This window comes from Phascolarctos cinereus, unplaced genomic scaffold, assembly GCF_003287225.1.
Source record: "Phascolarctos cinereus isolate Bilbo 61053 unplaced genomic scaffold, phaCin_HiC Scaffold_2;HRSCAF=192, whole genome shotgun sequence".
Classification (NCBI taxonomy): domain Eukaryota; kingdom Metazoa; phylum Chordata; class Mammalia; order Diprotodontia; family Phascolarctidae; genus Phascolarctos; species Phascolarctos cinereus.
This window is the reverse complement of record NW_027555625.1, coordinates 184,242,117-184,263,894: the sequence shown is the minus strand read 5'-3', so window position 1 is coordinate 184,263,894 and position 21,778 is coordinate 184,242,117. Positions and strand designations below refer to the sequence as shown.

The 21,778-nt window shown below is 37.0% G+C and overlaps 1 protein-coding gene across 2 annotated transcripts in view; it reads left to right on the top strand.

Annotated features, from left to right (window-relative positions):
- Positions 1-21,778, top strand: part of DLGAP2 (DLG associated protein 2) — a 1,185,476-nt gene that overhangs the window by 1,118,359 nt on the left and 45,339 nt on the right. For both annotated transcript variants that reach the window (XM_020973015.2, XM_020973016.2), the window contains exon 9: positions 14,737-15,086. In XM_020973015.2, coding sequence (XP_020828674.1) covers positions 14,737-15,086 — 350 coding nt within the window. The remainder of the gene's footprint in view (positions 1-14,736; positions 15,087-21,778) is intronic.

The window sequence follows — 21,778 nt, the reverse complement described above, 5'->3', positions numbered from 1 at the left end:
GCCTTCTGCTAGATCTTCTGATTTTTCATCAATACCAGTGGTGCACACAAGTAGTTCACTTGTCCCTCATTTTCCTTCTTCAACTGGCCTTTTTATTCTCAGTCATACATTTGATAATATCCTTTATGCCTCTTCTCCAGCACAGTTCCTAGAATATTTTTTTTTTGCAAAATTGAGTCTTTGTCAACTTCTAAGGACCATCATGTCATTAAAAAGTTGATTCAGTTTTCATCTTTGTCTTCTAAAAATCCAAGCTTATTGTGTAAAGTGATTAAAAAATATTGCAGATGAAAATAGGAAGTGTCTCAAACAGTGAAACAGCTGCCATCACTTTATTTTACTGTCTACAAGATGTTAAGTGCTGGTTAGACTATAATTTCTGGCTAATTAACACATCTGAATTAGATGTGTTTGCTTCTAGCTAGTCCATCAAGGATTCTTCAGCCCTTGTGCTGCCCACATAATTTTTTGTTGCTTTGATACAACCATTGTGCATATGCCTGCAGGGTTGTGATTTCAGTGTCCTGCCTGATTTACATTTATGTTTGAGACTAACATTAATTACACTGTCAAAATAGCTTTTAATCTTGTATGCAACATCTTTTGCCTTCAAAGTTGGGCTTCTCCAATACTGAGACATTCATTTAGACATTCATAGGCTCGATTACAGTAATTCCTTTTATGCTATTATCCTTCAAGTCTAATTAAGGGAAGGCAGTGAATTTAAGTACTGCCGTTAGATCCCCACCGAATGGTACTGCCTGCTACTTAAAATACATCTTATCTTGATTATGTCATTGTGTTTTATGCCATAAGATGCTAATTTTTTAATTTGCTTTTTGGCTTGAAACTATCTTCTTGGACTGAATTCAACTCCACTCTCCACCATTCCAGGTGTAGGCTGATGAGTTTTGGCACTTGTTCACTTACTCTTTTGTGTTCAGGGTTTATCTAGCAGCAGATCTGAGGAACACAGTCTGGTTCAGTGATGTCACCGTATCTTCCGAAGTGAAATGTTCATGACTCCAAAGAAAAATCTGCTATTGCTGAAACTGGTTGACTTAACAAGTTGAAGGCATTCTCATAACCCACTGGCATAAACTTCATCTATTTTGTGCCATTTACCAAATGGAAGGGTTCTTCCAGCATCAGCTTAATTTGTAATACATACAAAAGTTCTAGAATGGAGCTCTTTTGATATACACTTGGGAAATATTTGAATGAGTTATTATTTTTAGAGAAGATTTTTAATAGAAAATAAATTTCAGGTCTTTCTCTTCTCATCTTGTCTCAGTGGCATCAGCTGCCAGTATTTCTGCTCTGTTTCCATTTCTGTTACACTTACCCAAACCCTAAATGTAGAAAAGCTGCTTCCCTCTCCATCGATCCATTTGCTTTAGTTCTATCGACCTACCTTTGCAAAGTACTACTAAAGTAACTCATTTAATTCCAAACAGATATGTAAATCCAGGAACATGTATTTTGTGTATTTGACTTCTCTACATATACTTATAGATTAGGAGAGGGGTGGAAGGGTGAAAGGGGCTCAGCCCTATGATATCATCAGTATGGGGAACACCCAGTATGAAAAATACTTGTACATATGCAGATCGGCAGCTTCTCATTAACTTATGGTCTTGGAGGACTGCATGGGACACCAAGAGGCTAAATGACTTGCTCATATCACCCAGACAGTATGTGTCAGAGGCAGGACTTGAACCCAGGTCTTTCTGATCCTGAGGCTGGCCCTCTATCCCCTATGTCCTGTAGCCTTTCCATACACATAAAAAAACAATTTATCTAATGTTCTTGGCAAATTAATTATTTATTCTACATGAATAATATTTCCAAATAGCTGAAGCTTATTACTTTTGTCATTGATTCTTTAAGTGAACATTGTTCATGGAAAAATGTATTTCATACCTTATAAATCAGGGCATACCAAAGATGATTTATCCCTTAGTGGCTCAAGATCATCATTACAAACAGTAGTTAATTTGAGATCACACTTTTTGTTATAAAGAGCTATTAAAGTATATAGGGCTATTTTCCCCACAGCAAATGACCCCAGAATGCTGTCTTTTGGATTCTTCTAGCTCCCAACTACACCTTCCTGAATACATGAATACCCTTTCTAATCATTTCTCATTGACTTTGTAGCCAAAACTGTAACCACCATGGAGCTATTGGGGCTTTGCCCCAAGAAACCAATATCAGAAGAGGGTATGCTTCTCTCCTAAGAGGAGTTTATATGACCACTGATATGTCTGCACCACCCTTCCCAGCCCTCCAGTGCTCTGTATGCTGCCATTTGGTGCTACTGCTGCACTCAGAATACTCCCAAGTAGGTTTCTGTCACTATGGGAGAATACCTTGTCATGCATCCTAAGACTCCTACCCCATTATAAGTCTTTGCAATTTCCCTGCCTTTTCTTGCCATTCCAAATCTCCTCTCAGCATTTTGTGTGTTACTATGCATTTAAGCTGATGTGTTCTCTCCTTCTTGTAGTACTTGTACTCTGAGCCTTCTAAGAGCAGAATGGCAGGCTTTGTCCTCTGTTGAAGGAATTAAAAGCATGAGCCGGCCAACGGAGAAGGGATTTGGGGAACAGGATTTTTTCATCATAAGATCAACATTACATCCTTAGACATCACATCACTGATTTTCTCATTCTGGAATGTAGAATCACTTACATAATGTCCAGCATAATGCAATTTGCTTGTTTTTATAAAGCTCTTACAAGCCACCTGTTACTACTGTTACTTTATTTGTGTGAACTCGGGTAAATCACCTCTCCGGATTTCAATTTCATCTGTAAAATGAAGTGGACGAAGTATAGGATGTCCTAAGGGTTTCCTCCACATCTAAATTCTGTGATACCACATTTGAAAAATCAACAGTGAATTGACTGATATTATCCAACTTGTCCATGAGTTTGACAACATATTTATTAAGCTGAAAGGGAATCATTAACCCCTAGTCATGGCTTTTTTTTTTAATTTTGAAGAGTATAATTAGCTATGCCTTTTATTTTCATAGTAAAAATCTAGATTTTATTGATATTTTAGCCACAGAATACATTTCTGGAATTTTTATCAGTATCTGTGTCCCATGAATCAAAAGTTTTTAATAGCCTTAATTTTCATTATTTTCTTTTCATAAGAAGCAGTGCTGCATAAGAGATCAGAAACTGCACTTGGAATCAGGAATATCTGGGATCTAATTCCCACCTTTGGCACTTACTAGCTATGTGAATAAATCATTTGTTCTTACTGAGTATCAGTTCCCACATCTGTAAAATGAGGACAATACTGGTACCTATTTTGCAAGGTTTTTATCAGGATCAAACAAGTTGTTGTGGGCAAACACATTTAGGGAGGAAGATAATGCATTCCACTGGGGATATGTTAAGTTTGAGATATGTCACACATTCAGACGAAGATGTCAGATACCATTTATTAAGTTTTTTAGACTACAGATGAGGAAAATGAAACCCAAAGATGATGGTTTGGGGTAAATAATGAGATAAGAGATATAAATAGGAGATATTGCAAAGGAAGGGGAGAAAGTCATCTGCAAGAGACAATAAGTGGATGAAATCTCATCCATGAGGGTGGATGGGATCAAGAACATCAAAGTTAAAACTGATCTTTTATCTCTTAACATAAGTTCTAAATACCTGGGTTACTGGCATTTCTGATTTGGCTTTCTTCACCTTTGATTTCCATATAACTGGTAATAATCAAGACTAAACAGAAATCATCATTTTTGAAGATTTCTGATATTTTTACTATATATTACTATTTTATAATGCCTACTTTGTGTCAGACACTGTGCTAAGCACTTTTAAAAATATCTCATTTGATCCTTACAACAAGGTAGGTGCTGTTATTATCATCATTTTACAGTTGAGGAAACTGAAGCAAACAGAGGCTAAATGACTTGTCCAAAGTCTAAGCTAGCGTCTAAGGCCAGATTTAAAATTAGATCTTCATGACTCCAGGCCTAGCACTCTTTCCATTGTGCCACCAGCTGCCTCTGAACACTAAGTTTCATATGATTGCATTCACAGGTGATCTTCAGAAAGGACTATCAAATGAAATATATTACATTTATTCAAAGGCATAAGATTGTCTCATCACATCTGCATGCTTCACACCACTGAGACATTGGACAACACTGACTATGGTGAAAACTACTGGAAAGTCTCAAGATATCAAATGGATCTTACCAATGCCAATTAATTTACTTCCCAGAAGCCTCCTAGGAAGTTTGAAGCACTGAGCTAGAGACCATAGCACCTCATAAGATTTAAAACTGAAAAAAAAATCCTTAAACGTCATAGAATCCAACCTCCCCTTTTATGAATCAAGAAACTGGGGTCCTAGGAATGGAAGTTTACTTGTCCAAGATCAAGTAGCAGAATTGCAATTTGAACCTGTCTCTTGACAGCAAGTGTAATGCTCTTTCTACCATACCATATGGCTTCATTTGACTGTACTGCAAAAGGTACTCTCTCAATGATTAATATAATCACAATTTACCTTCCTAATGCCATAGAAATGTCTTTCCATTCACTCATTCAACATTTACTCAATATACACTGTGCTATGATAGGTGCAGGGGTGAGGTAAGAGAGGTTAAAAACTTTAGAGAAAACATAATCCCTGCCCTCTACTCAAAGTCCAGGAGGAAGAAACTGCTTTTCTCTCTCCTTCAAACTTGGCCCTTTGGTGTGGCCTACAATAGCATAATAAGATCCTTTTTCATATTCATTAATGACTTTTTCATTTGCGTTAAAAAAAAAAAGATTTAAAAATATCTAATGTTCTTTGATTGCTGGGTCCAGTTGTCTCAGAACATACTGTAATAGTCTTCCTCAACAGCTGCAGATGCCACAGATGAATTGTTAGCATAAAGTAGTGTGTCATTTTTTTTCTCTTTTCTCCATCCAGATGGTTGATCATTGTGCAAAGAAAGGCTGGTGATTAAACATCACCATTATTTGGCTAAAACTGAGCTGAACTGTCACAACCCAAATTTTAGGGTCTACAATGCATTAAGCTATTCTGCAGTTAGCTAGGTTGGAGGAAGGAAAAAATGCTTCATAGAACTTTTGAAAATGATGTGAAGTGCACAATAATGCTCTAAATAATGCAAAAATGTTGATAATTTATGGATTACAATAATGTAAAGCCCTCCCCTATAACTTAACAAGAAACCAGGAAAACATGGTCTAGAATCACTACATAGGTAGGCAACTATCTAAAGTGTGTAACTCAAGTTACAATTACTTAGCAATTACATCAGAAGTAGGTATAACAAATGAAATTTCCTCTAACCTGTCCAAGACTCTTTATTATTTGTTACTTTTCATCAATATTTTGGATGCAGGCACAACAAAATATACCCTAAATTTTCTTTTGCTACCAATAGTTTTATATTTATAATTTTTAAAAGCAGCACAATACCTCCTGACAGAGAGGTGTCGTACTCAAAGGCGCAGACTAAAACAAATTTTGAGGGCCTGACCAATGGGGAAACTTGTTTTGCTTGACTGTGTTAGAAAGGATTTATTTCCCTCTTTTTTTCTAATAGGGAAAGCAGAAAGGAGAGAAAACATAGATATTCATTATTGAAAAAATTAACTTTACAATAAAAAGGAGGGGGGCAGCTAGGTGGCGCAGTGGATAGAGCACTGGTCCTGAAGCCAGGAGGACCTGAGTTCAAATGCGGCCTCAGACCAAACATTTGACACTTACTAGCTGTGTGACCCTGGGCAAGTCACTTAACCCCAATTGCCTAAAAAAAAAAAAGAATAAAAAGGAAGCATGAGCTTTTATATATAATCTCCCAAATCTATTTGGCATTGATCTGAACTTGTTTATTTGCATATTGTACTACCCTATGAGAACATAAAATCCATGACAGTAGGGACTAGTTTTTGTTTTGTCTTTGAATCCCTAACATGCCTTATAACTCTTTGCTGCTTTGGATTGATCAAAACTTTCACTGAAGTGTTGTTCATAGGCTGGGGCCTCATGACTTAAGATAGAACAATGTTGCATCAGGGCCAGAGGAATGAAACTTATTTTCTGAAAAAAATATTCAGAATTATGCTTTGTTTTGTTTTTTTAAGGTAAGACTTAAAGGGTTAAGGAGGATATGTGGCACAGTAGAAAGAATATTTGATTTGGTATCAGTCGATGGATCTAGGTATGAATTTCTAATTCTGCCACTTGGAAATAACAACTTCTGGTTCTCAATTTCTTCATCTATAAGATAATGATATTGGGGTAGATGACTGCAAAAGGCAGTTTGTCAGCAATGAATACCCCTAACATTTTACCTTTTAAATGACATAGATATGCTTCCCTATTCATTTATTTACATTTACTAAGTGTCTAACAATGCACTGAGCTGAGTTCTCAATGGAATCAAAGGCTAAATACAAAATTTAGAGAAGGATCTTGCCTTGACCTGCTACAGTGCCTTCATCTGTCCTGCTGATGTACCCTAAGGACTCCTGAGCCTTGTCATCTACCCTACAGCTAATCTCTTTTATATGAGTTATCTCCCCCAATTAGAGTACATGCTCCTTAAGATTAGGAACTATCTTATCTAACTGTATGCTCAAAGCTTAACATAAGACTCAGCATATTGCATGTGCTTAATAATTTTTTTTTGCATTTGTTCAATCACTCAACATATGGTCCCTTATGGAACTCAAGGTCCTCTCCACTTTCAACTATCTCAAAGCTCCCCTCCACTTCTAAATCCTATGATACTATGTAGACAAGGAAAACCACCAAGGAGGAAAAAAAGACTCTATCTAAAGGTAGGAAGGAACAGGTGGTGGAGGTAGTAGAATGCAGTTACTTGCCTCTCCAGCTGGGGATGTAACAAAAAGAAATTAGTCTAAATTGTAGGACAAAACTCTTTTTTAAAGAAAAGGAAAAACATTCATTCTAGGGGCTGTAAAACATGCAATCCTTAATTTTAAGAATTTTGAATGAAAGGAGATAGAGTTGTATTATTGGAAGGACTTAGAGCTGTGGGATGAGTAATTCACATCTATATGACACTTTAAGGGTTATAAAAGGCTTTCTTTAAAACACCTCTGTGATAGAGGTAGCAGAATTGTTATTATCCCATTTTGCAGATGAGGAAGTTGGAGTTCAATGAGGTTAGGTGCTTAATCCTCAGTCACCAAGCTAGTATGGAGCAAACCAAAATTTTAACCCAGATCTTTTGATTACAATTCCTGTGTTCTTTTCACTAAACTATGTCATATGGCTTTTTAAGGGCCCTCTGAATCCTATTATTCTGTCATTGCAGTTGAAGTTTTCTGGCTTAAAATTATAAGAATAATGGATGGCAATGATTTGTGCAGCTAAGGTGAATTAAAGTGGGACAAAGTGATGAAAAAAAATAAGAGCATCAATAATACAAAAACACATTGGAACCAAACTTCAGTGACTATAGTTCTATTTTGATAAAGAAAGAGTAGAAGATTCAACATCTGGTATAGCCATCAGAAGTAGATTTATTTGAGTTGCCTCTACTTCTGAAGAAAAGAGACAGATTTTACCTGTAGCAACATGATTTCAAAATAGTCAATTTAGGGTTTTTTTAAGTAATAATAATAATAAGCCAGAAGATATAAACCATTCAAATCACTTTGACTATAAACATGACAGATTATCATGAAGCCAAAAGAAATGCAGTATTTTCCCACCTTTATGTGGGAGGACATGCAATACAATTCAGTTCCAGGAGCATTTTATAAGCTCTTACTACTTGGTTGGTACTGTGCTTAGCTCTGGGGAGTTCACATTCTACCAAATGTAATATTCCTTTTGGATACAAGGTCTCAGAAACTGCAGTTTGGGTGATAACCAAAGAGTAGGCTTTATTTGTTCATAGTGTAACAGAAGTTGAAAATCTCTTCGCAACCACAGCCTCTTCAGCAACACTCAAGAACACCCTGATATGTAACAATACCATTAAAACAATACCCCAAAGATAGAGAACACTTGTTTGATAAAGATGTGTAACTAGCTGAGGAATTAGATGACAATAGTTATATAGTTTTCAAAATCAATTAACTGGCTGATTAAGAGAAGAAAGATAAGACATTTTGTATTATCTTAAACTAAATACAAGATTCAAACATATGATCCATTTCTACATGGTGAATAATTAGAAATATTCCAAAATGGTTCTGACTGTAATTTTAAGTTACTCCAATCAGTCCTAGCCTGTCTATGATGCTGCAGAATTAGAACCATCAATATTCTTGGAGAAGAGAATTGGGGAGATCTCTAATTATCCATATTTTAAATGAAATGCAGCCTACTATTTGGTGGAAAAGATCAGTTAACAAAGTCCTGAAATGGTGGGGCAGCTAGGTGGCACAGTGGATAGAGCACTGGCCCTGAAGTCAGGAGTAATCCGGCCTCAGACCAAACACTTGACACTTCCTTAACCCCAACGGCCTTAAAAAAAAAAAAGTCCTGAAATGGATCTGTTGTCAGTCAGCTTGATTTAACCTCAGGTACAGCAAGGCCTAATTATATTTCTTTCCCTCATTTTGGACAAATCACTATTGATGCTTCTTTGCTATCAAAGTAAACTGTGTTCTGTTTATGTTAAAGATGAGATTAGATTAGAAAAAGCATTTATTAAGGGCTTACTATATGCCAACCACAGGACTTGGTGCTGGGAATAAAAATACAAGCAAGAAGAAAAATATAAGCAAAAAGTCCCTGTTACTTTCAGGAAGCTTACATTTTAATGGAGAAAGATAACATATAAAAGGCAGCTGAAGAACTGGGAGGATGGGGCAAGGTGGAAAATTCAAGAGAGTCAAGAGTGGAGCCAGTTGAAGTAAGCATGACCGATGTAGGCACTTCCTCAAATGGAGGTTACAAGAAGGAAATCACACATTTGAGAAAGAGGCTACAGGGGTTCCGACATCTCCAGCATGAGAAGCAACTGGGACAAAGATAAGGATTCAGAAAGTCGGGAACAAAAGTTTATGATCTACTTAAGGAAATAATTGAGAAAATATATTTCCCCCATCTCTTTAGTGGTCAGTTGGAGGGTCTATATTCCCCTTCTGTTAGTAGTGGCAGACTAAGATAAAAAGTACTTGCCTCACTATCCTTAAGGACATCATTTCATTAGCATGGGTACTCTCTCTGCTAATGCATGGTACAACCCCACTACAACTTCACAGGTTATTTTTGAGAGTTGCTATTTCTCTAGAATTAATTATCTTTCAATCAATCTATTGATGAGTCTCAGAACTTAGGTAGGCTCATCCTTGGACAACAGTTACACAGTCAATCACATGTATATTCAAAGGCTCTACAGCTTTGCATAACCTTTGAGAGCCTGGGGTCACTTCTACATCACAGTGAGGCACTGGAGAAGGACCCCAATGCAAGAAGATGAAAATATGATAGTATTATTGTTTTTTCTGTAAGAAAAGTAATAGCATCTGCTGGGCATTTTGTGTAAAGAAAAGCACTCTTAATCATGTTTTACTCACTTTTTAGATTAATTTAAATTAAATAAATTCAGTATGGTTCACAACACAAACAGGTGTGAAAAGGAAACCTCTGAGAATACCTAAGTATTAATGAAGATAACTTGGAATGAATGTCTGTTGAGTGCATTGTTTAAATTTTTTAGGCAAATTTCTGCATAATTATGTGGCATTTCAGTTGTTCTTGCCTGTGACTTCCATTATAATATTCACCATATGTTTCATTGTTCACTGGTGAGAGGAGCACAGCTGGCAAAATACAGTAACTTAGTCATTTCCATGATGACCTATCTACTCCATCTTAAGGTTTCGAAGATAAGTATAACTTTCATGATATATTCTTTTTTTTTTTTCTGCAGTGCCTTTTAACATTACTTTTACCCAAGGGCGGTATAGACAATTTCATCAATATGACTGTTATTGCTTAAGAGAAACACAACTCCATTAACTTTGCAATAATATCTGGGTTTTTATCCACAGCATCTATTAGCAATTATATTCTTAAAATTGGATATGTCTATGTTTTTTTTCAACTGTGTCACTGTAACTCTAGAAGATGTGCAATTATAGGATAAAGCAAGAGTCTTTAGTGAATGAGCCATCACTAATTGGTTAACATGATAATTACCTATATTTCTAATACTATTGCATAAAAGACCCATTAAATGCTATAATCCAATACACTTCCTTCATAGTTTTTCTCCTGCATTTTTCCCACTCGGGGAAACAAAATTATATATGTGCCAGGCCAGTATAACAGAAAAGTTTAATGAGGAAAAAAGGGGACTGTTTATATTACCTCTGATGTCATCTAAGTTCAGAGTGCTTTTGGACCTTAGCTCCTCCACTAATAACATGAGATATAAGTGAGTATTATCATATTGAGAGCTAAAAGCATTTCAGTGAGAGAAGGTACTTTAGAAATCATTTAGCCAAAATGTTTCCAAAGATTTAGCGACTAGCCACAATTCACATAGCTATTTAGGGGCAGAACCAGGACAAGAACTCTTGTCACAATGGATTCCATAATCCCCTATAGGATTCTGCTACCTCATTTGTGGATTCTCAGAGACTAGTAATGAAATTCAAGGCATAAAAAGCCCACAAGTTTTGTACTTGATTCAAATATCTAAGTGTAACATCATGGTGAGAGAAAAAACACAAAGGTTATGTCTGTATAAAGCCAGTAGAAAAATGCGTAACAATTTTTTTAGAAATCACTAGAGATCAGTCATATATTAATAGGGAAACCATCTCCAATGAGACTTCACTGTCTCAAACCCTGTAAAGTCCTGAAATTATCTGTCAAAAACTATCTTTTAGAAATATTAATTTACTCCCTTTCCACCCTAATAAGATCCCTATGTTGGTTGGTAAGACATAGAAAATCTTTTCTCTGAACTGGGCTTTCATCTACCTTATTTGATCCAGCTCCCATTTAACTATATCAAAGGTTTTCTTGTTTGAAGTCCTTTCTTAGATATATTTTAAGGAACTTGGAATACAGTTTATCTACTCTTGGCTTTTTAGAAGTCACTGAGAAATAGAAGTAATGACTGTGGAAATGTTTCCACTAAATATATTGACTCGCTCACTGAGCCACAAATGTACAAAACTAATTAGTAAACTCTTTTAATGGTTAATATTTTATTTTTCCCCAATTACATGCAAAAACAATCTTTGACATTCTTTTTTTTTTAATTTTGAGTTCCAAATTCTGTCCCTCTGTTGCCTTCCCCCATCATTGAGAAAGTAAGCAATTTGACATAGGTTATACATGTGCAGTCATGCAAAACATATTCCCATGTCAATCATATTATAAAAGAAAACATACAAACAGACAAAAAAAAACTAAGAAAGATAAAGAAAGCAAAGAAAAAGAAAAACTATCCGTCAGTCTGCCTCATGGTAAACTTCTTAAGGACAAAGTCTATGTCTTACATTTGTTTGTATTTCCTACAATACCAACCACAACATTTTGCAAACAGGAAGTACAGAATAAATATTTGCTGACTAGTTGATACTGGGGAACTCAGACACTGGAGAAGATGGCTTTAGATATTTTTCCTTCCTAGCAAGAAGGGCCTACTTATATTCTTTGTGCTAAAGAAATAAGTGTGAGACTTATTTGTTGCAATGCTACTTTGTCATTTTCTAATTTTATAGCTTGCTTTTTCAAGGACTCTGTTTAAAATATCTACACCTCAAATTTTTAACAAACAATCTCCAGGCCTTGAAATTCAAAAGTATGTACCTTGCTCATCATAAAGAGTCATCTTTTATAAGCTCTGGAGGTTGGATCATTTTTAATTTTTGAGATGACATACTATAATTACTTTATAATCCCTTAGTTTTCCATTGGTAGTAGGAAGGAAAAGTTAGTTAACTAAAGAATTATGTAGCTACAAAAGTGAAGAACCTAATTAAATCATCAGACCTTCTGATTGGCTGAAAATAAGTCTGGGTTTAGAAGTATGAGCTATGTCCAGAAAAGCCAAGGGGATGACTCCCAAAATCAGCCCAAGGATGTTCTAAATACAACATGTCATTCTCATCTGTAAACGTCAAAGAAAAGTGGTAAGGGGCCCCCAGTCTAGATAGGCCTGTTGGGTGATGCTAAACTTGCTGAGCTTCCTTTATAATTAGATTAGAAAGCTTAGATGCCACTTAGATTTCCTTTGGCCTTTCTAAATTGACATTTATTCATGTCCTTCAGGAAATACATTCCTGGTATATGGGTCTGAAGAAAAGGATTATAAGAGAAAGAGAGAAATGGGAGCTAAGACAAGCATACCTAGAGAAGGGCGTGATAGCTAAGGAGCTCTCTTAGAGTTAACAAATGATACACAATTGACAACTTTCCTACATCGACAGCTGTCCCAAAGTAGAATAGGTTGCTTTGTGAGGTAGTGGGTTCCTCACACCAAAGGTCTTCAAGTAAAGACTGAATGGCCACATCAAGTAATCTGGTTGAGCTGTAGGTTAGACTAGATGGCCTCTAAGGTCCTAAGGAGGAGGGGATTGGAAGGAAATCTGAGTTATAATATGACAGACCATTGCACTTTGTGAACCAAGCTAAGAAGCTGCAGAAGGCTCAGTACCTCCCGCTTGGATCAGTAATGAGAAGCATTTTGGTTGGGAACAAAATGTGAAAATTCTGGGGTGAAACTTGGATTGGCCACAAGTGGAAAATCTGGTGCCTTGAGAAGCTGGCTACAGGGCAGTGAGACCTCAGGCCCATGGTTGGAGCCTTCATTCTTCACACACAGAAAACTTTGAAATATATGTTAAATTGGGCTAAATGCAAAGGCTTAAATTTTATTTTGCTTGGTTTTTGTTTTTTCTTGTTTTGCGTCAAATTTGAAAAAATCACTTTGGGTTATGAATGGGGTAGGGTATCCTTTATTTACTTATTTGTTTTGGTCCAAACTTCATGTGTGTGTGTGTGTGTGTGTGTGTGTGTGTAAATCTCAAGGTGGGAACTCCTTCCATCCAATACAGATAACTTATCCTTAACTTAGTAGTCTTACAGATTTGCCTGGGGGGTTGTGAAAGGTTAAATGACTTGCCAATAGTGCTGTGTAGAAAAGGCAGAACTTGAACCCAAATCTTTCTGACTCAAAGGTTAGTCTCCTAGCCCTTCTGCTACTCCAGTTTAACCCAGAGATTAAGGAAATATTGAAAAAGACTGCTCAAACACTGGAAAAGTAAAATTTTGAATCATAGATTTTCATATTCATTTGTATTATGTTTCTTAATCCTCAGGGTACTTTCTCTGAAAATGATTACAGGGTATTATTACTCATCCTTCCTTCAAACTTGATCTCATAAAAAGCCTGGAGGATGCTTGTATACTCATCCCCCTATCTCTGAGCATAACAAACAATCCTCAGACATCTACAACCCATTCAGTTAGTGCTTTTTCCTTGGATTATAGTGAAGAGTTTTTCATTACTGCTTAAGGGGCACTTTATTAACTCTTGTTTTGAAGATGAAATAAAATAACCTATTGTAGTGTAAACTCATTTGAGAACTGAAGAGAGTGCTAAGGAATATTTTATCTTAGCTGACAAAATAAGTACATGCCCAAAGCTTGAGAGAGCTGGTAAATGAGCCTAATGAAAATTAGGCTACTTCCTCAAAGATATGAAATATTTCTTGCCTCTCCTCTCAATTTTCTCTCTCTTTTATTTGAGCATATTTACTAGATGTAGGTACTTATAACGCCCTAGTGTGGGTTCTTGGGAAAGTAAAAGCCAATCTTTCCAGTTTTATCTCACACTTCTCCCCTTGGTGAATTCCTCAGCCAAAATGGTGAACTTGACATTCGTCAAAGACATAATAAAATCCTTCCCTTTTCCATGCTTTTACTTATGATGTGCCCTATACCTGAAATGCCTTCCCCCTTAGATATTCCTGTTGTGATGTGCATTGTTCATAGTCTAACCTCTCCATAAGGAGATTCTTGGTCCCTGCCACCGGAAGTGGCCTCTGCATTTTGTATACTATATACTTAACACTATATTACAGTTACTGTATCTGTATAGATGTCTTATTTCCTCATACTAGATCATAAGCACTATGAAGGCATGAATTGTATTTTATTAATCTTTTTATCCCTCACAATGCAGTATTTTCGTAAGGTAGAAACTCAAGAGTTAGGTACGGGAGTGGGGACAGAAAGGGAGACAGAAAGTAGCTAAGGGATAATGAAACATGCATCCCTTTTCTTGGCAAAAGGGAAAAGGACCATAGGGATAATGTTACATATGTTGTTAGATGCAGTCACTGTATCAGTTGTTTTTGCTTAACAATTGTTCTTTATTACCAGACAAGGTTCAATTCAGAGGGTTATGGGGGGATGAGATTGCATAATGCATACAGAAGTGACTGATATAAAAAACGAAAGGAATCAATAAATCTTATTTTTTTAAAGAGAGGGAGAAAGTATCTTGTAGGTAACAACAGTGAAAGTGGGCTGAATCTATATAAAATTAAGCCTTGACAAAACTTTTAAAAAAACATTTGCAAGGCTGTTACAACTGAACAGTGCCATTTTTCAGTTGCCTCATTTGCATTTTATAATTATTGGTATATAATTATGCAGAACATTCTCTAATGAGGGAAAAGATTCACATAACTGTATTAACTTTGGTTTTTCCCCCCTTTATTCTCTCTCCAGCTGTATCATACACAAGTTATAAAAAAACACCACCACCAGTTCCCCCTCGGACAACCTCCAAGCCTTTGATTTCTGTCACCGCCCAGAGCAGCACGGAATCTACCCAGGATGCCTACCATGACAGCCGGACTCAGAGGATCCCTCCATGGCCACAAGATGGCCGAGGCCTGTACAATTCCACAGATAGCCTGGACAGTAACAAGGCCATGAATCTCGCCCTGGAAACAGCAGCTGCCCAGCGCCACGCCTCTGAGAGCCAAAGCAGTTCAGTTCGAACTAGTGACAAAGCCGTCTTAGTAACAAAAGCTGAGGAGTTCCTCAAGAGCCGTCGTTCCTCAATAGGAATTCAGGTAGCCTATCATTAACATCCATTCTGTAATAAGTTGCTTACTTTGGCTCTGTAAATAGCAACAAATGAGTCAGCCAACTTTACTGACTCCAATAACCTCACAAATAACCCTGGGCGCATATAACATTCATGCTAATTCACACCATTGCAAAGTGACTAAAGAGACAAACCTTCCACTGACATGCTGAGTGTGAACTGAAGGAGATCCTCTCAGGAAGGCCTAGGATAAGATGACATGGCAGACCAACAAGTAAACGGGTTGCTAGTATCCTCTCCATGTCTTCCAAATCAGTGCTTTCCAAGTTTTTCTTTTTGGCAGATTATAATTGCTTAAAGATTCTGGATATTAATAATTTGAGAGGGCATAGGAAGGTTGGCTCTTTTGTAATATTTTATCTTTGAACAGCTAGCTTTACAAGCTCACAACCCACAGAAGAGGATTGAGAAAATCTTTGATTATGACGGGTTATACAATTGTATAATTATATAGTAAGTATATGGGGAAGTATATAATAATTACATAAGTATATGATTATACTTATGTATAATGATTATACTATGATTATACTTATGTAAAATGATAATACTATGATTATAAAAGGAAAGCAAAACTCTAGCAAATTTGTTATCTAGGGATCCCAACAAATGAGGACTTCAGGCCACTAATATAGCTTTGTCCCAATTAGTACAAATAATAGATACCCTGATGTGATTAAAAGTATATAAGTTCACACTATTCAAAGGTACAGTTATATGAAATATGGGCATAGGTTCCTGCCTAACAGAAACATGCATGCAAATTTGGATAAGGTAACTATGTGAAGGTATTCATTACTGACACTAATCAGGACCTGGCTGTAAATGTATATTTATAAGTTTTAGGATATGCCTGTTTATACTTCAGGTAATAGGATCTGAGAGATCTAGAGCTAAAGAGGACAGCACAAGTCATCTAGTCCAACCTCCCATTAAATAGAAAGAGGAATGGCTCTGGGAGTCAGAGGACCTGGCTTCAGACCTTACCTCTGACACTTACTACCTATGTAGACTTGGACAAATTACTTAACTCCACTGTGCCTTGTTTTCTTCATATGTAAAATGAGAAGGTTGGATTAGCTGACCACTGAGGTGCCTTCCAACTCTACATCTATGATCCAATGAACAGAAGCTGAAATCTGTTGTATGATACAGTAGAAGGGTTTACGCACAGTCCAGGTAAGCTGAAAATCGCCATTCAAATATAAATGTGCTACTGGGCTTCTTCACAAGCTAAAGATTTGTTATCTTTGATTCTACTCAGTATGTATCCTGGTTCAAATCACAACTTGTTCCTGCCTTCTAATCTTATTAAATCCTTGTTCCCATTCTTCTATAAATCCTCCATACAGGAACTTCCCCAATATACTAAAGGCCTTTTTTCTAAATCTTAATGGTTCTTGGCTACCAATGCAATTTTGACATTGTTTATCCATCATCTCTCACTTTTATTAAGTATGCAACAGCATCTTTAGCCAGAAAGAGGACTACCCAGGATGTCACTACCTTTTAAAGACCTACTGAGTCACTGCTCAATAATCAATAAGGGTATTACTTCATTATCCTCAAAGTGAGAAACCCTTCAGCACTGACTGAACCATAGACATGGTTGTCCTGAAGTAAGGAGGCACAATAGATTTGCACAGGGTCCATGCCCTATGTGTGTATGTGTGAATAACAGACTCCATAGAGTACATATTATACAAGCATATGTATAATAAATGCACATGGGTATATATGTATGCATACATATCCTGTTACATACATGTGTGTGTATATATATATATATGTATGTATGTGTGTATGTATGTATATATGTATGAATATATGATTATTTCCAAAGAACTATGCAGGAAACGTACAGGCCTCCAGAATGAGCTGTGAAAATATCAAGGCAAAAAAGTGTGAAGTTGGGGGCAGAGACCTCCCACCTCCCCACCTCCAGAGACAAGCAAAGCTCAACTTTAACACAAAGTTAAGAAATTGAATGGAAAAGTGAGTAAAACACAAAACAAAAAAAGAATCTGACAATAAAAAACTACAATTGTGACAGGGAAACTCAAGACACAAACTGAAAAGAAGACAATGATGTGAAAATATCCTTTTTTAAAAAAAAGCCTCGGTGTCGCAGTGGATAAAGCATTAGCCCTGAAGTCAGGAGGACCTGAGTTCAAATCCAGCCTCAGACACAAAGCACTCACTAGCTATGTGACTCTGGGCAAGTCACTTAACCACAATTGCCTCACTAAAACACAAAACAAAAACAAAACAAAACAAAAAAGCCTTAAAGAGAAAATTTGAAACCTAAAGTTTTAAAAACATATGTTTAAAAAAAAAAGTTTTCACATGCTATCGGGAAGTAAGAAATACAGGAAATGGGGTACAGAAGTCTATCCTGCCCTACAGGAAAATAGAAGGGGAAGGGGATAAGAGAAGGGGGGAGAGAAAGAAAAGAGAACAGACTAGGGGAAGTGATATTCAGAATGCATGCCATCTTCGGGTGGGGGGGAGGGTGAGACGGGGTGAAAATTTGAAACTCAAAAATTGTGGAAATGAATGTTGAAAATTACAAATAAATAAATTTATATTAAAATAAAAGAAAGAAAAGAAAAATGCAGATTGGACACATGCCCAACAACAAGAATTCTTTGAAGGGCTAAAGAAATCAAAGAAATGATTTTTTAAACTGCAGTGGTAAAGTTTGGAAGAAGGGAAGGGTTCAAAAGCAAAGATAATAAGTTTTATTTTGGATATCTTGAGTTTAACATGCCTATGGGAGGTCTAATTTAACAAGTCCAATAGATGATTTATAATGCAAGACTGGAGCCGAAGAAAGAAACAAAGACAGGATATATAGATTTGGGAGTCACAGGATCATAGATTTAACTCAAATGTAACCCTTTCATTTTATAGATAAGGAAAATAAAGCTCAGAAAGGCTAACTGAGTTGACCAAGTTCACACAGCAGTATTAGAGATGGAATTTGAACTCAGGTACCCTGACTTGGGCAACTAGGTGACACAGTAGATAGAGTGTGCGGCCTGAAGTCAGGAAGACTCATCTCCCTGAGTTCAAATATGGCCTCAGACTCTTACTAGCTGTGGGATGCCGGGCAAGTTACTTAAACCTGTTTGTTTCAATTCCACATCTGTCAAATGAGCTGGAGAAGGAAATGGCAGACTACTCTGGTACCTTTGCCAAGAAAACCCCAAATGAGGTCACAAAGAGTCAGACATGATGGAAAGGACTGAACAACAACAATTCTGACTCCAAATCCAGCACATTTTCCACTGTAGCATGCAGCCTGTCATCTGCATAAAAAAAGATAATTGGACTTGGTGGGAGTCATAAGATTACAGTGAGAGATTATAGAGAGAAAAGAGAAGAGGGCTAGGACAAAGTCTTTTCTGGAGGGAAACCCACATTTAGAGAGCATGACATAGATTTGTTGTTGTTCAGTCATTTCCATCATGTCTGACTCTTCATGACCCCATTTTAGGGTTTTGTTGGCAGAGATACTGGAGTGGTTTTACATTTCCTTCTCCAGCTCATTTTACAGATGAGGCAAACAGAGTTAAATGACTTGCCCAGAATCCCACAGTTAATAAGTGTCTGAGGCCAGATTTGAACTAAGGAAGATGAAGCCTTCCTGATTCCAAGCCCAGTGTTCTATCCACTGTGCCATCTAGTTACCTATGGAGTTTTGGTGCTGATAGATATTTTGTTGTTGCCGAGTCATTTCAATTGTGTCCGACTCTCCGTGACCTGCTTTTTGGGGTTTCCTTGGCAAAGATACTGGAGTGGCTTGCCATTTCCTTCTCTAGCACACTTTACAGATGAGGAACTGAGGCAAACAGGGTTAAGTGAGTTCCAGGGTAATGCAGCTAGTATCTGAGGTCTATTTTGAACTCAGGTCCTCCTGACTCCAGGGCCAGTCTACCTGCTTATGACATGGATAATGAACCTTAAAAGGAGACTGAGAGGAGTTAGGAGAACCAGAAAAGGGCAGTGTCGAAAACACTAAGATAGGAGAGGGTGATCAATATTATCAAATATTGCAGAGGTAAAGAATGATAAGGACTGGGGAGAGGCTTTAGATTTTGATGTTGAGGAGACCTATTTCAGTTGAGTGATGAGATTAGAAAGCAAAAGCCAAAGGGTTTTAAAAAGAGTGAGAAAAGGAAGTAAAGATACTGAGTGTGGATAAATTTTTCAGGAGTTTGTCTCATTAAAGTAATAGAGGTGTAGGACAACAGCTAGCCATGGATATTTGAGAGGTCATGGAAAATGTTGATATTTCCTCCTTTACATAGTTTTTAAAAAATTATATATAAATATCATATTACTAATTATTATGATATGTACCACATGGAATTAATTCCAAGATTTAAAACAGAAATAGAAAGTGAAACCAGTAGGGTTCTCCAGAGCCTGTACCTCCTTATTAATACCATCATGATATAACATATACTTTAATTGCAAGAATTTTTGTTGTTGTTAAATTGTTTTTCAGTAATGTCTAACTCTTTGTGACTCCATTTGGGGTTTTCTTGGCAAAGGTACTGCAGTGGTTTATTATTTCCTACTCTAGTTCATGTTGCAGATAAGGAAACTGAGGCAAAGAGGGTTAAGTGACTTGCCCAGGGTCCCACAGCTAATACGAGTCTGAGGTCAGACTTGAACTCATAAAGATGAGTATTACTGATTCCCAGCCAAGTGCTATCTACTGTGCCACCCAGCTGCCTGGATTTACAAGAAAACAGAGTAATTAGATGACCTACAGATTGAATTTCTGTGGCTAAGATTAGACAGATGGTCAGTCAGTCAACAAGCATTTATCAAGTGCATACTGGGTGCCACGGTGTATGGGGTCTTCAAGGGAGGGCTGCTAAATTCTTTTCAGGGCTACCCATCCACCCTGGTGTCCACCTGCTACACAGCTCTCACTTGTAGCTCCAAGAAGCTGCAACTTTTGCAGTGGCTACACCCCAGTAAACTATCTCAACAGATAGGCTTAAACCAGATTGAAGATCATCTGCAGGCCTCAAACAATGAAACCATGAAGCTGGCAAAAGAAGATACTGTAGAGTATCTGGTCAGACACCACAGATGCCAAGATTGCATCCAGAGCCCCACCTATCATCTTGACATTCGTCTTGTCACTGGGCTCCGATGACTCTGGAAGACTCAGTGAGCCTGACGACTTTGTTCAATTCTGTCTCACTTAAATCCAATCTACTCATGAGTCAAAAGACATCATTATAATGTCATTTTGGTTGACTTTGAGTAGGAAGGACAAACAACAACAAAGGATGTGTCATTAAAGTGCTGGTACTAGAAAGGTAAGCAAAAAGAAAACAGTCATTGCCTCAAGGACCTCACATTCTAATAGGAAAAACAATACATAAGGGGAAGCTGTAAAGGGAGAGATAGAGAGAAAATACCTTTCACAGGGACATACTGGAGAAGTTTCACAGAGTGCATCTGGATGGGAAATGAAGAGATAGCTGGCTTGGGAATCTGCTTTAAATAAAGGTTCTGAGAGGAGTCCTCCATCCTCCAATCAGAGGGTGCTTCCAAGGTGTGAGTTTCAAGACTTAATTGATCTTCCAAGATAAAGAGGTTTCTGGGGCATAATGGAGAAGTACAAAGGCCTAGCAGATTCTTAGAGATAAGCCCGCTGTTACACAATCCTTTTAGAGTTTGTGGTTTTTGAAGGAACATGAAACTCAAATCCAAATCGCGATTTTATCATCAACTGAAGGAAATGTGTTCAAACAGTAATGGTCACACTTCCCTGAGATATATCATTCTCCTTTTCAAATCAAAAGAATTCTTTACTTTTTAAAAAAAAAGTTATCACTTCTTAAGTCTCTAGGATCACAGATTTAAAGCTAGAAAAGACTTTAGCGATCATCTACTCCATGCCTTTCATTTTAAAGAAAGGGAAAATGATGTCCAGAGGTCTTAAATAACTTGCCCAAAATAAAGCAGATAATAAATGACCCAGGTCCTCTGACTCCAATTCCAGAGGTCCTTTCACTGTACCATACTATTTCCTCTTCGAGTAGGGATTAAAAAACCCCACTTTTGTGTTGTGTGGTGAAGCCCATAGCCTCCTCCAAATGTTTTAAAATGCATAAAATAAAATACATAGGATTAAAAAGGAAGCCAATTATAATGAAATATATTTATTAACATATATTATTAACATAGACAGGGCTAAGGAGAGTTACATCATCACAAACCAGGGCAAGAGATACAAAGAAGATGGGATAGAGGGGATAGTTGGTGAAGGTCAAGTACATGACACTGTGAGCACATCACCATAATTATACTGGATTTTATTGTAATTCATAACTGAATGTATGTTATATCATTTTAAACATAATAGTTCAGTACTTTACAAAGTCTATGATTTCATCATGAGCACTCCTTTGAATGACTTAATTCATGAGCTTTTCATTAATATATAGCTTCATAAGATACTGTGGCAAAATAAATAAATAAATAAAGTTACCAACTGGTGGTCAATTTTGTGACGATAAGCCTCTCCAAATGTAAGTAGGTTGGCCTCTGGATGACAGACAAAAACATCCATCACCAGGCCTATTCTCTAAGCCCTTCACTGCTTGGAAGAAATTAGCTTCTGCTCTG